The 14,844-nt window shown below is 49.5% G+C and overlaps 1 protein-coding gene across 2 annotated transcripts in view; it reads left to right on the top strand.

Moving 5' to 3' along the window:
* The window catches only part of SULT2B1 (sulfotransferase family 2B member 1), a 44,471-nt gene that overhangs the window by 20,449 nt on the left and 9,178 nt on the right, over window positions 1–14,844 (top strand). The window contains exons 2-3 of one of the 2 annotated variants that reach the window (XM_007997433.3): window positions 456–598; window positions 11,324–11,532. In XM_007997433.3, the coding sequence (XP_007995624.1) occupies window positions 456–598; window positions 11,324–11,532 (352 nt within the window). Of the gene's footprint in view, window positions 1–455; window positions 599–10,564; window positions 10,852–11,323; window positions 11,533–14,844 lie in introns of those variants that run through there. The other variant, XM_073017245.1, reaches the window with a different exon arrangement.

Here is a 14,844-nt window from a genome sequence, read left to right as displayed (position 1 = left end):
TTTATTTTTGAGATGGAGTTTTGCTCTTGTCACCCAAACTGGAGTGCAATGGCACCGCGATCTCAGCTCACTGCAACCTCTGCCTCCTGGGTTCAAGCGATTCTCCTGCCTCAGCCTCCGGAGTAACTGGGATTACAGGCACCTGGCACCACGCCCAGCTAATTTGTGTCCTTTTAGTAGAGACGGGGTTTCCCCATGTTGGCCAGGCTGGTCTCGAACTCCTGACCTCAGGGGATCCACCTGCCTCCGCCTCCCAAAGTGCTGGAATTACAAGCGTGCGCCACTGTGCCCGACCAGCTTTATAAGGTTTATAGGGACAGTGTCACCACTTTACAGAAGAGGGACCAAGGCTCTGAGGAGGAAGTTCCTTGCCAGGGTCCGAGTGGCGCCGCCCTGAGAACCCTGGCACCCACCTCCCTGCTCTCCCTCATGGCGTCTCCCCCACCCTTCCACAGCCAGAAGTTGCCAGGTGAATACTTCCGGTACAAGGGCGTCCCCTTTCCCGTCGGCCTGTACTCTCCCGAGAGCATCAGCTTGGCGGAGAACACCCAAGATGTGCGGGATGACGACATCTTTATCATCACCTACCCCAAGTCAGGTACCTGCGGGCTGCGGGCGTCCGGGGCTGGGGAGCGTGGGGAGGGAGTGCGGCGGAGGACGGGAAAGGCACATCGAGGAAGAGGGGAGGAGGAAAAGCGGGGCCGGGTTTGTTCAGAACTGTGCCCCTGCCAGAAGTAGCCTCCCAGGGATACCCACCCGGCGCCCAGCCTCTCTCCTCCAGGTCAGTTCTCAACACTTCGCCTTCCCTGACCTCCCTGGCTGAAATAGGGCCCTCGTTCTGTCCCTCCCTGTCCTCTTTACCCTCTACTTTTCTTTTATCTTTTCTTCTCTTCTCTTCTCTTCTGTTTTCTTTTCTTTTTTGTAGAGATGGGGTCTCGCGACGTTGCCCAGGCTGGTCTTGAACTCCTGATCTCAAGAGATCTTTCCGCCTTGGCCTCCCAAAGTGCTGGGATTACAGGCATGAACTGCCACACCTGACCATTTTTATTTTTATTTTTTGAGACAAGGTCTTGCTCTGTCACTCAGGCTGGGGGTGCAGTGGTGCAATATCAGCTCATCAATCTTCCCATCCTCCCAAAGTGCTGGGACTACAGGTGCTGGTCACCACCTAATTGTATACCTTTTTTTTTATTTTTGGAGGTCTTGCTCTGTCCTCCAGGCTGCAATGTGGTGGTACAATCTCAGCTCATTGCAGCCTCGACCTCCTGGACTCAAGTGATCTGCCCACCTCAGCCTCCTGAGTAGCTGGAACCACAGGTGTGCACCACCACACCTAGCTAACTTTTATAGAGACGGGGTTTCATCATGTTGCCCAGGCTGGTCTTGAACTCCTGGGCTCAAGCAATCTTCCTACCTCAGCCTCCCAAAGTGCTGGAATTACAGGCGTGAACCACCGCACCCAGCTAAATTGTATACTTTAAAGTGATGAATTATATACAATTTGAGTGTTTGAGTTTGAGACCAGCCTGGGCAAAACGGCAAACCCCCAGTCTATTTTTTTTTTTTTTTTTTGGTGACGGAGTCTTGCTCTGTGGCCCAGGCTGGAGTGTAGTGGCGTGATCTCGGCTCACTGAAACCTCCGCCTCCCAGGTTCAAGCAATTCTCTGCCTCAGCCTCCTGAGTAGCTGGGATCACAGGTGCCCACCACCACCTGTGGCTACTTTTTTTTTTTTTTTGTATTTTTAGTAGAGACGGGGTTTCACCATCTTGGTCAGGCTGGTCTTGAACTCCTGACCTCATGATCCACCAGCCTCAGCCTCCCAAAGTGTTGGGATTACAGGCGGGAGCCACCGAGCCCAGAATTTTTTTTTTTTTTTTTTTTTGAGACAGAGTCTTGTTCTGTTGCCCAGGTTGGAGTGCAGTGGCGTGATCTCAGCTCACTGCCACCTCCGCCTCCCAGGTTCAAGCGATTCTCCTGCCTCAGCCTCCCGAGTATCTGGGACTACAGGAATGCGCCACCATGCCCAGCTAATTTTTGTATTTTTAGTAGAGACGAAGTTTCACCATGTTGGCCAGGATGGTGTCTATCTCTTCACCTCATGCTCTGTCTGCCTCAGCCTCCCGAAGTGCCGGGATTACAGGCGTGAGCCCAGTCAATAAGTAGCATTTAAATGACCAAAGGGAAATAACAAAAACTCTTCCTTCCCTTTTTTCTCCTCTCTTCCCCACCTCCTCCAACAAGTATTTATTAAGCACATATTATGTGCCCTGCACTGTTCTAAGAACAAAGAAAGCTGCAACTCTCCAGACAGACTGAAATGTCTGCCTTTATGAAGCTCACATTGTAGTGGGGGAACCGAGAGAATAAATCAACAAATAAAAATATGACACTATGAAAAAAAAAATGACACTATGACTGGTGGCAATAAATGCTGTGAAGAAAAGTAGAGGGTAGGCGGGCCATAGTGGCTCATGCCTGTAACCTCAACACTTTGGGAGGCTGAAATAGGAGGATCACTTGAGGCCAAGAGTTCAAGGCCAGCCTGGGCAACATAGCAAGACTGCATCTCTACAAAATAAAATAAAATAACCAGGCATGGTGCTTTGTGCCTGTAGTCCCAGCTACTCGGGAGGCTGAGGCAGGAGGATCACTTTAGCTGGAGAGGCTGAGGCTGCAGTGAGCTGTGATCACACCACTGCACTTCAGCCTGGGCAACAGAGTGAGACCTTATCTCAACAAAAAGAAAAAGGGTACAATTCAATGACTTTGCCATGTTCAATAGCATGTAGTCATCCATTACCACAATCAATTTTAGAATATTTTCAGCTGAGTACAGTGGCTCACACCCATAATCCCAACACTTTGGGAAGCCGAGGCAGGAAGATCTCTTGAGCCTAGGCCGGCCTGGCCAACATGGCGAGACCCCCTCTCTTCAAAACATACAAAAATTAGCCAGGCATCATAGTGCACGCCTGTAGTCCCAGCTACTTGGGAGTCTGAGGTGGGAGGATCGCCTGAGCCTGGGAGGTGGAGGTTGTAGTGAGATGTGTTCACCCCACTGCACTCCAGCCTGGGTGGCAGAGACTCTGTCTCAAAAATAAAACACTGAGTGGGCCGGGCAATGTGGCTCATGCCTGCAATCTCAGCAGTTTGGAGGCCAAGGCAGGTGGATCACTTGAGGTCGGGAGTTCGAGACTAGCCTGGCCAACATGGTGAAGCCCCGTCTCTACTAAAATACAACGACTAGCCAGGCATGGTGGCACACACCTGTAATCCCAGTACTCCACAGGCTGAGGCAGGAGAATCACTTGGAACCCAGGAGATGGAGGTTACAGTGAGCCGAGAGTGTGCCACTGCACTCCAGCCTTGGCGATAGAGCGAGACCTTGTCTCAAAAATAAAAATAAAAATAAAAAATAAAGAACATTATCATCATCCAACAAGAAACTCTAGACCTATAAACCATCACCTCCCAATCCTCACATCCCCTCCCGCCGAGCCCTGGTAACCACCAATCTCCGTTCTGTTTCTATGGATTTGTCTATTCTGGGCATTTCATGGAAATGGAATCTACAGTATGTGGCCTCTTGTGTCTGGTTTCTTCCTGAGCATCACATTGTCAAGGTTCAAGCACACTGTAGCATGTGTTAGAGTTTCATTCTTTTTTATGGTCCAATAATATTTTATGTTACGTATAAACTGTATTTTATTTATTCATCAGTTGATAAGCATTTGGATTATTTCCTCTCTGGGCTTATTATGAGTGAAGCTGCTATGAACATTGCACGCAAGTTTTTTTGTTTTGTTTTGTTTTTTGTTTTTGTGACGAAGTCTAGCTCTTATCCCTCAGGCTGGACTGCAGTGGTATAATCTCGGCTCACTGCAACTTCCACCTTCCGGGTTCAAGCGATTCTCCTGCCTCAGCCTCCTGAGTAGCTGGAATTACAGGCACCTGCCACCACATCCAGCTAATTTTTGTAATTTTTAGTAGAGACGGGGTTTCACCATGTTGGCCAGGCTGGTCTCAAACCCCTGACCTCAGGTGATCTGCCTGCCTCAGCCTCCCAAAGTGCTGGGATTACAGGCGTGAGCCACCATGCCAGCCGAAAGGGCTTTTTCCATTCTTCCCAGCAACAGGTGACCCTCTGTTGCCCCACATCTTCTCCAGTGATTAGCATCAACAGGGATTTATTTATTTACTGGAGACAAGGTCTTGCTCGGTTGCCCAGGCTGAAGTGTAGTGGCGGGATCATGGCTCACTGCAACCTCCACCTCCCGGGCACAAGCGATCTTCCCATCCCAGCCTCCCTAACAACCACCACACCCAGCTAATTTTTGTAGCAATAAGGGTCTCTGGTTGGTCTCGAATGCCTGGGTTCAAGCAATCTTCCTGCCTCAGCCTCCCAAAGTGCTGGGATTACAGGCATGAGCCACTGTGCCTGGCCAGTTTTTTTGCTAAAGCTATTTTGATAGGTGCATACTGGTGTTTCACTGCGGTTTTAATTTGCATTTCCCTAACAGCTAATGGTGTGCTCATTAGCCATCATATATATTCCTTTCTGTTTGTTTGTTCTGTTACTTGCCACTGACTTGAAGCTCACAAATACATTCTTTGGCAAATTGTTGAAATATTTTCCCTTTTTTTTTTTTTTTTTTTGGAGATGGAATCTTGCTCTGTCGCCCAGGCTGCAATGCAGTAGTATGATCTCGACTCACTGCAACCTCTGCCTCCTGAGTTCAAGCAATTCTCCTGCTTCAGGCTCCTGAGTAGCTGGGACTACAGGCATGCACCACCACACCCGGCTAATTTTTGTATTTTTTAGTAGAGACAGGGTTTCACCATATTGATCAGGCTGGTCTTGAACTCCTGACCTCAAGTGATCTGCCCTCCTCGGCCTCCCAAAGTGCTGGGATTACAGGCGTGAGCCACCGCACCCGGCCATATTTTTCCTCTTTTGAATTGGATTGTTTTCTTATCATTGAGATTTGAGAGTTCTTTATATGATCTGAGCACAGATCCTTGATCAGATACTTGTTTTGCAAATATTTTCTCCCGATCAATGGCTTGTCTTTCCATTTTCTTATCAGAGTCTTCTCAGAGTATGTTTTTTTATTATTATTATTATTATCATCATCGAGATGAAGTCTCACTGTGTCGACCAGGCTGGAGCGTAGTGGTGCCATCTTGGCTCACTGCAACCTCTGCCTCCTGGATTCAAGCGATTCTCCTGCCTTAACCTCCTGAGTAGCTGGGATTACAAGTGCGTGCCACCATGCCTGGCTAATTTTTGTATTTTTAGTAGAGATGGGGTTTTGCCATGTTGGCCAGCTGGTCTCAAACTCCTGACCTCAGGTGATCCACCCGCCTCGGCCTCCCAAAGTACTGGGATTACAGGCGTGAGCCACTGCACCCGGCCTGGATTTTGCTTGTTTTTCTTTCTCATTGTCCCATCTTGGAACTTTAAACAAATAACTTTCTGGTTTTTTGTTGTTGTTGTTGTTGTTGTTTTTACAGTTCCATAGTATTTCATGACACAGGATATACAATAGTTCTTGCTTAACCAGTTTCCTACTGATTGATATTAATGTTCAATCTTTTGCCTGTGTATACAATGTAAATTTTATGCACAGTGTCTTGTACATGCAGTACTTGGCATTGAATACATTTATCTCTAGGACAAATATCTGGACATAGAATTGCTTGGTCAGAGTCGGTACATTTGTAATTTTGATATATAATGGCTACATTTCCCTCTATAGAAATTGTGGAAACTTGTTCTCTAAGCCAGGCAGGGTGGTTCAAGCCTGTAATCCCAGCACTTTTGGGAGGTCGAGGCAGGCGGATCACTTGAGGTCAGGAGTAGGAGACCAGACTGGCCTACATGACCCCATATCTACTAAAAATACAAAAATTAGCTGGGCATGGTGGCGCACACCCGTGGTCCCAACTACTCGGGAGGCTGAGGCATGAGAATCGCTTGAACTGGGGAGGCAGAGGTTGCAGTGAGCCAAGATCGCACCAATGCACTCCAGCCTGGGCAACAGGGCGAGACCCTGTCTCAAAATAAAATGAAAAAAGAATTATTTGCAGTCGGGCACAGTGGCTCATGCCTGTAATCCCAGCACTTTGGGAGGCCAAGGCAAGTGGATAGCTTAAGCCCAGGAGTTCAAGACCAGCCTGGGCAACATGGCAAAATCCTATCTCTATAAAAAAATAAAAATAAAATTAGCCAGGTGTGGTGGTGCATGCCTGTAGTCCCAGCTACTTGGGAGGCTGAGGTGGGAGAATCACCTGAGCCTAGAAGGTTGAGGCTGCAGTGAGCCATGATTATGCCATAACACTCCAGCTTGGGGAAGACAGTGAGACCCTGACTCAGAAAAAAAAAAAAACAACTTGAGCCGGGCATGGTGGCATGTACCTGGAATCCCAGCTACTTAGGAGCTTAAGGGACAATAATCACTTGAACCCGGGAGGCGGAGCTTGCAGTGAGCTGAGATTGTGCTACTGAACTCCAGCCTGAGCGACAGAGTGAGACTCTGTCTCAAAGAGAGAGAGAGGGAGAGAGAGAGAGAATTATTTGCACACATTAGGTGGCTATTACTTAGAAAATAACATGTGGCCAGGTGCAGTGGTTCGTACCTATTATCCCAACACTCTGGGAGGCCGAAGTGGGAGGATCGCTTGAGCCCAGGATTTCAAGATCAGCCTGGGCAACATAGTGAGATCCTGTCTCTATTAAAAAAAAAAAAAATTTTTTTAAGAAAAAAATCCAGAATAGTCCAGGCGCAGTGGCTCATGCCTGTAATCCCAGCACTTTGGGAGGCCGAGGCAAGTGGATCACCTGAGGTCAGGAGTTCCAGACCAGCCTGACTAACATGGAGAAAGAGGCAGGAGAATCACTTGAACCCTGGAGGTGGAGGTTGCAGTGAGCCGAGATCACGCCATTGCACTCCAGCCTGGGCAACAACAGTGAAACTCCATATCAAAAAAAGAGAAAAAAATAAAAGAAAAAAAAAACAGAATAGAAGAAAATACCAAGTGTGGGAAGGATGTTGAGAAAATGGAACTCTTGTGCACTGTTGGTGAGCATGTAGAATGGTACAGTTTAGCAGTTCCTCAAACAATTAAACCTAGAATTACCATATAAACTCAGGAATTCCACTTCTGGGAATATGCCCAAAAGAGCTACACTTTAGGCGGGGGGACTGTAACAGATATTTGTACACCAATGTTCATAACCACATTATTTGCAATCACCAAAAGCTGAAACGATCCAAATGTCCGTTGATTAATGAATGGATAAACAAATTATGCTATACTCATACAATAGAATATTATTCAGCCTTAAAAAGGAAGGAAATTCGCCGGGCGCGGTGGCTCAAGCCTGTAATCCCAGCACTTTGGGAGGCCGAGACGGGCGGATCACGAGGTCAGGAGATCGAGACCATCCTGGCTAACACAGTGAAAGCCCGTCTCTACTAAAAAAACACAAAAAACTAGCCGGGCGAGGTGGCGGGCGCCTGTAGTCCCCGCTACTCGGGAGGCTGAGGCAGGAGAATGGCGTAAACCCGGGAGGCGGAGCTTGCAGTGAGCTGAGATCCGGCCACTGCACTCCAGCCCGGGCGACAGAGCAAGACTCTGTCTCAAAAAAAAAAAAAAAAAAAAAAAAAAAAAGGAAGGAAATTCGACCGAGTGTGGTGGCTCATGCCTGTAATCCCAGCACTCTGGTAGGCCAAGGCAGGCGGATCACCTGAGGTCAGGAGTTCAAGACCGGCCTGGCCAACATGGTAAAACCCTATCTTTACTAAAAATACAAAAATTAGCTGGGCCTGGTGGTGCACACCTGTAGTCCCAGCTACTCGGGAAGCTGAGGCATGAGAATCGCTGGAACCCAGGAGACGGAGGTTGCAGTGAGCCGAGATTGTACCACTGCATTCCAGCCTGGTCAACACAGCCAGACTGTCTCAAACAAACAAACAAACAAACAAAAAACAAACAAAAGGCCAGGCACGGTGGCTCATGCCTGTAAACCCAGCACTTTGGGAGGCTGAGGCAGGCAGATCACAAGGTCAAGAGATCGAGGTCATCCTTACCAACATGGTGAAACCCCGTCTCTACTAAAAATACAAAAATTAGCAGGGCGTGGTAGCACACACCTGTAATCCCAGCTACTTGAGAGGCTGAGGCAGGAGAATTGCTCGAACCCAGGAGGTGGAGGTTGCAGTGAGCTGAGATCGCACCATTGCACTCCAGCCTGGGAACAGAGCAAGACTCCATCTCAAACAAACAAACAAACAAACAAACCAAAAACACCACACATAGGAATAACTAAACTAGGGAGCAGCCACTTCCTCTAGGGCTAAAGCCAAACTCCCGAGGAAGACAGAAATTGGGTAGAAGGATTTGCCTGCCCAACCTGCTCCCCACCCAAGATTAGAGTTTCACTGCAGAGGTATGGCCATGGCCCACTGGATGACTGAGAAATTCATTGAGGTGCAACAAGCCACTGAAATTTGCTAGGGGGAGGGGTAAACGTCACTGGGTGTCCAGTGCAGGGCTGGTCCCTGTCCGTCACAGCATCCCGCTGAGGGGCCCGTGAGAATGAGGAAGAGAAGCCCGTAAGAATCAGGAAGAGCCCCATCCTCATTCAGTGTTCCTCCAGCGCCCTCTGCTGACAAGGCTTAACACTGAGCTAGCTGGCAGAGGAGAAATGTTTACAGGGTCCAGTTCCAATATCACAAACCGGGAGAGAGGCCTGAAGTTGGAGCCACCAGCCTGTAAACTGATAACTGGTACAGGTTGGTTGTTGGAATGAAAGCCAGTGAATGGATTGGATGTGGTGGCTTATGCCTGTAATCCCAGCACTTTGGGAGGCCAAGGCAGGAGGATGGCTAGAGGCCAGGAGCTCCAGACCAGCCTGGGCAATGCAGTGAGACCCCATCTCTACAAAAATTTTAAAAAATTAGCTGGGCACAGGCCGGGTGTGGTGGCTTATGCCTGTCATCCCAGCACTTTGGAAGGCCAAGGCGGGTGGATCACCTAAGGTCAGGAGTTTGAGCCCAAACAGGCTAACATGGCAAAACCCCATCTCTACTAAAAATACGAAAATTAGCCAGGCATGGTGGCACACTTCTAGTCCCAGCTACTTGGGAGGCTGAGGCAGGAGAATTGCTTGAACCCAGGAGGCCAAGATTGCAGTGAGCCAAGATAGAACCACTGAACTCCAGCCTGGGCAACAAAGTGAGACTCCATCTCAAGAAACAAAACAAAACAAAACAAAAAAAAAGCTGGGTGCATGTGGTCTAGCTACTCCAGAGGCTGACGTGGGAGGATCACTGGAGCCTGGGAGTTGGAGGCTGAAGCTGAAGTAAGCTGTGATTGCAGCAGTGTACTGCAGCCCAAGTCATAGAGCGGACTCCTGTCTCAAAAGGAATCCTGTCTCAAAAAGAATTAAATGCAATGAATACTAACAGAAGGTAATTGTGAACGTAATTGTTTCTCTTCTGAACAGCCTGTGGTCTCCTGAAATTCAAAACTGTGAACTGGCTCCTTGATGAGGTCCCCTTCCACTAGGTAACATTCTGTGACTCCCCACAGAAATAAAGAGGTGAACCTCGACTGGGTGCAGTGGCTCACGCCTGTAATCCCAACACTTTGGGAGGCCAAGGCGGGCAGATCATCAGAGGTCAGGAGTTCAAGACCAGCCTGGCTAATAGGGGGAAATGTGGTCTCTACTAAAAATACCAAAAATTAGCCAGGCGTGGTGGTGAACGCCTGTAATCCCAGCTGCTGGGGAGGCTGAGGCAGGAGAGGCTGAGGCAGGAGAAACGCTTGAAACCGGGAGGCGGAGGTTGTAGTGAGCCGAGATTGTGCCATTGCACTCCAGCTTGGGCAACAAGCAAGAAACTCCATCTCAAAAAAAAAAAAAAAAAAAGGTGACCCTCAAAAGTGGGCAGTGAAAAGTAAAAAGAACAGATTTTTTATGTCCAGACACCTGGGTTCAATTCCAGCTTCCTCCATGTAGTAAAGCAGTGCCTGCTGGACATGGCGCCTGTGATCCCAGCACCTTGGGAGGCTGAGGCAGGAGGATTGCTTGAGCCCAAGAGTTCAAGACCAGCCTGGGCAACACAGTGGAACCCTATGTCTACTAAAAATAAAAATAATAAATTAGCCAGGTGTGGTTGCGTGCACCTGTGGTCTCAGCTACTCGGAAGGCTCTTAAGCCTGGGATTTCAAGGCTGCAGTGAGCTGTGATCACACCACTGCACTCCAGCCTGGGCGACAGAGCAAGATTTGATCCCAAAATAAATAAATAAGTAAAGCAATTCTGGCTGTACTAATAGATCAGCCTCAGAATTTCAGTGGCTGAACCCAAGTTTGTTTCTTGTTCCTATAAACTCGAGTTGGTGTAGGAAGGGTGGAAGGAAGCGGCGGGGAAATCCATGCTTTCCCAGACATTTGATTCCTTCCGTCTTATGGCTCTGCCATCCCCGGGAGTCCCAGATTCTCCTCTGGAGTCTCTGTATCCAGGAGCAGAGAGAGTGGGGAGTCACATGGTGTGCGTTTATGGGCCAGGCCTGGAAATAGCCACACATCACATCACCACCACCTACGCTTCCTTGGCCAGACCCAGTCTCTTGGCCCCACACGTAGCAGCAGGGGAGAAGAGAAAAGGTCATCACGGCATATTCCCAGCAGAAAACTGAAATGGGGTTGGGTGGACAGCTCGCCAGTCTCTACCCTGCACCTCTTTCCTAGCACTGTCCCCTTGGACGAGCGACATGGTTTCTGTGAGGCTCAGTTTCCAGCTCTGAAAATGAGGTTAAGCAACCCTGCCTTCTCCGCCAGCTGTAAGGAATCAGTGTGATAAAATACGTGGTAAATTGCTCAATAAATGCTGTCAGGCCGGGTGCAGTGTCTCACACCTGTAATCCCAGTACTTTGGGAGGTCGGGGGCGGCGGGGGGGTGGGGGTGGGGCAGATCACGTGAGGTCAGGAGTTCGAGACCAGCCTGGCCAACATGGGGAGCCCTCGTCTCTACTAAAAATACAAAATTAGCCAGGTGTGGTGGTGGGTGCTTGTAATCCCAGCTACTCGAGAGGCTGAGGCAGGAGAATCGCTTGAGCCTGGGAGACGGAGGTTGCAGTGAGCCAAGATCACACTACTGCACTCCAGCCTGGACGACAGAGTAAGACTCTGCCTGAAAAAAAAAAAAAAAAAAAAAGGCAAATTGCTCAATAAATGCTGTTGTGATTATTCTGATGATATCCTCCCTCTTCAGCCCTCCCGCACCCAAATAATCTGCTTGATTTCTCCCAACAGGCACGACCTGGATGATCGAGATCATCTGCTTAATCCTGAAAGACGGAGATCCGTCCTGGATCCGCTCCGTGCCCATCTGGGAACGGGCACCCTGGTGTGAGACCATCGTGGGTGCCTTCAGCCTCCCGGACCAGTACAGCCCTCGCCTCATGAGCTCCCATCTTCCCATCCAGATTTTCACCAAGGCCTTCTTCAGCTCCAAGGCCAAGGTTGGGAGGAGGGGTGTGCGTCAGTTGGGAGGGGCTGCACGGGTGTGTGGGGTGACAGGGAGACGGAGCATAACACATTGATTCATTCAGCACCTGTTTGTTAAGCACCTACTATGTGCCTGGCTCTGCTCTAGTGCAGTGGTCAATATACACACAGAAATGCCTGCCCTTTGGCAGGGAGTGATGGCTCACACCTGTGGTCCCAGCACTTTGGGAGGCTGAGGCAGGAGGATCACTTTGAGCCGGGAGTTTGAGACCAACTTGCGCAACATAGTGAGACCACGTCACTACAAGAAATTTTAGAAATCAGTCAGGCGTGGTGGCACACCCTTGTAGTCCCAGCTACTTGGAATGCTGAGGTGGGAGAATCACTTGAGCCCAGGAGGTCAAGGCTGCACTAAGCTGAGATCACGTTACTGCACTCCAGTCTAGGCAACAGAGCAAGGCTCAGTCTCAAAAAAAAAAAAAAAAAAAAAAAAAAAAAAAAAAAAAAAGCCGGTGCTGACACAGTGGCTCACACCTGTAATCCGAGCACTTTGGGAGGCAGAGGCAGGCAGACCACTTGAGGCCAGGAGTTCAATACCAGCCTGGCCAACATGGTGAAATCCTGTCTCTACTAAAAATACAAAAATAAGTCAGATCTGGTGGGCACCTGTAATCCCAGCTACTCAGGAGGCTAAGGCAGGAGAATCGCTTGAGCCTAGGAGGCGGAGGTTCCAGTGAGCTGAGATGGCACCACTGCACTCCAGTCTGGGAGACAGACTGAGACTTCATCTCAAAAAAAAAAAAAAAAAATTACGGCCGGGCGCAGTGGCTCACGTTTGTAATGCCAGCACTTTGGGAGGCTGAGGTGGGCAAATCACCTGAGGTCGGGAGTTCGAGACCAGCCTGACCAACATGGAGAAACCCTGTCTCTACTAAAAATACAAAATTAGCTGGGCGTGGTGGCGCACGCCTGCAATCCCAGCTACTCGGGAGGCTGAGGCAGGAGAATCACTTGAACCCAGGAGGTGGAAGTTGCCGTGAGCTGAGATCGTGCCCATTGCACTCCAGCCTGGGCAACAAGAGTGAATCTCTGTCTCAAAAAATATCTATATCTATATATTATATTACATATAATAATAGTATTACAATATACTTTAAATATATTTAATATTTGTATATTTAATATTTATATAATATATTTAATATACAATATATAATAATATAATACAATATAATATACAAAATGGCTGGTGGGATAAATTTACATTGGGGCAGAGGGCTGGGGATAGAGTTAGGGGTGAGTGTGGGGCTGCAATTATAAAAGGAGGTCAAGGGGGCGCCCAGTGAGTACAAACCCAGGAGGCGATGGTAGGAGCCACAGAGGTTTCCAGAGGAAGAGCATTTCAGGCAAGAGGGAAAAGCAGGTGCAAAGGTCCTGAGGTGGGTGTATCTGAGGTGCAAGAAGGAGATCGGTGTGGTCGGAGCCAAGTGAGCAAGTGGGGAGAGGAGTGGAGTTGAGGTCGAGTTCGGGGGCAACAGGGGCCAAAATATGCAGGGCCTCGTGGGCCCAGCGAGGACTTGAGCTGTGACCAAGTGACGCGGCAGCGCAGCAGGGATCGGAGCGGAGGAGGAGCCCGAGCGGGCTTAGGCTTCACTGGCGCCCTCTGGCGGCCAGATGGGGACCAACTGTTGAGAGAGCAGAAGCCGGGAAGCCAGAGAGGCGGCGCTGGCCGGGGTCCAGGGGAGGGGAAGGTGGCTGGACCAGGGTGGTGGTCACGGAGGTATTTTGAAGGCGAGACCGGGAGGATTTGCTGACAGACTGGATGTGGGTGTGAGAGAAAGGGATGAGTCAAGGGTGACTCCAAGGTTTCGGCGGAAGCAACTGTCAGGATTGGGCAACTGGGAAGGGGAGGAGGGAGGGGAGCAGGCGGCGGGGGAAGACACGGGCTCTGCTGCGGCGCATCCCACGTCCAGCGGAGGCTGCCCGTGGGCACAGAAATGCACCCATCGGGATCTGAGGGGAGAGACCTCGGCTGACACGTCCATTTGCAATTCCGTGGCACATATATTCCGTAATTAATCGAAGCCCCGGGACTGGGTGATATGGCCAAGGAATTGAGCTTGGTCAGAGCAGAGAGGGGGACTGCAATCGGGAAGTCCCCAAGACCACCCTCAGGCTCAACAACTTAGCAAAACTCATAGTGTTCAGCAAAGCTGCTGGACTGCCCGGTTATAGTCAATTACAATGAAAGCAAACTTGGAAATCAGGCAAGGGGGCTGGGCGCGGTAGCTCACGCCTGAAATCCCAGCACTTTCATAGGCCAAGGTGGGCAGTTGATTGAGTCCAGGAGTCCAAGAACAGCTGGACAACTTAGTAACACCCATCTCCACAAAAAAAATTAAGAATTAGTCACATGTAATGGCATGCACCTGTAGTCCCAACTACTTGGGAGGCTGAGGTGGGAGAATCACTTGAGCCTGGGAATTTGAGGCTACAGTGAGCCATAATTGTGTCACAGGCACTCCAGCTTCAAGGACAGAACAAGACCCTGTTTCTTTCCTTTTTTTTTTTTTTCTTTTTTTTGAGACGGAGTTTCCCTCTTCTTGCCCAAGCTGGAGTGCAATGGCATGATCTCGGCTCACTGCAACCTCTGCCTCCAGGGTTCAAGCAATTCTCCTGCCTCCGCCTCCCAAATAGCTGGGATTACAGGCACCCACCACCATGCCCACCCACAGCGCCTGGCTGACAAGACCTTGTTTCTAAAAAATAAGACTAGGCTGGGCACAGTGGCTCATGCCTGTAATCCCAGCACTTTGGGAGGCCGAGGCGGATGGATCACTTGAGGTCAGGAGTTCAAGACCAGCCTAGCCAACATGGCGAAAACCCGTCTCTACTAAAAATACAAAAATTGGCCAGGCATGGTGGCACCCACCTGTAGTCCCAGCTACTTGGGAGGTTGAGGCAGGAGAATCACTTGAACCTGGGAGGCAGAGGTTGCAGTGAGCTGAGATCGTGCCACTGCACTCCAGCCTGGGAGACAAAGCGAGACTCCATCTAAACAAACAAACAAAAAATTCCAAGGCATTAGGAAGTATCTCGGGACCTAGGGCCAAGGACCAGGCCTTTCTCTGGGCAGAAAGGAATCCTCTATAGCACAGGAATCAGAAGGGAGCCCTGGAGAGCCCCAACATCATTACAAGGCCTCACACCAGAAGCCACGTTTCTCTAAGTCTGTTTTCATTTAATTTTTGGTGGATCTGGGGGTGTTTTGTTTTGTTTTGTTTTTGGTTTGTTTGTTTTTGAGGCAGGGTCTTGTTCTGTCACGT

Source organism: Chlorocebus sabaeus, chromosome 6 (genome assembly GCF_047675955.1).
Source record: "Chlorocebus sabaeus isolate Y175 chromosome 6, mChlSab1.0.hap1, whole genome shotgun sequence".
Lineage (NCBI taxonomy): Eukaryota > Metazoa > Chordata > Mammalia > Primates > Cercopithecidae > Chlorocebus > Chlorocebus sabaeus.
This window is presented reverse-complemented; position numbering and strand designations above follow the sequence as displayed.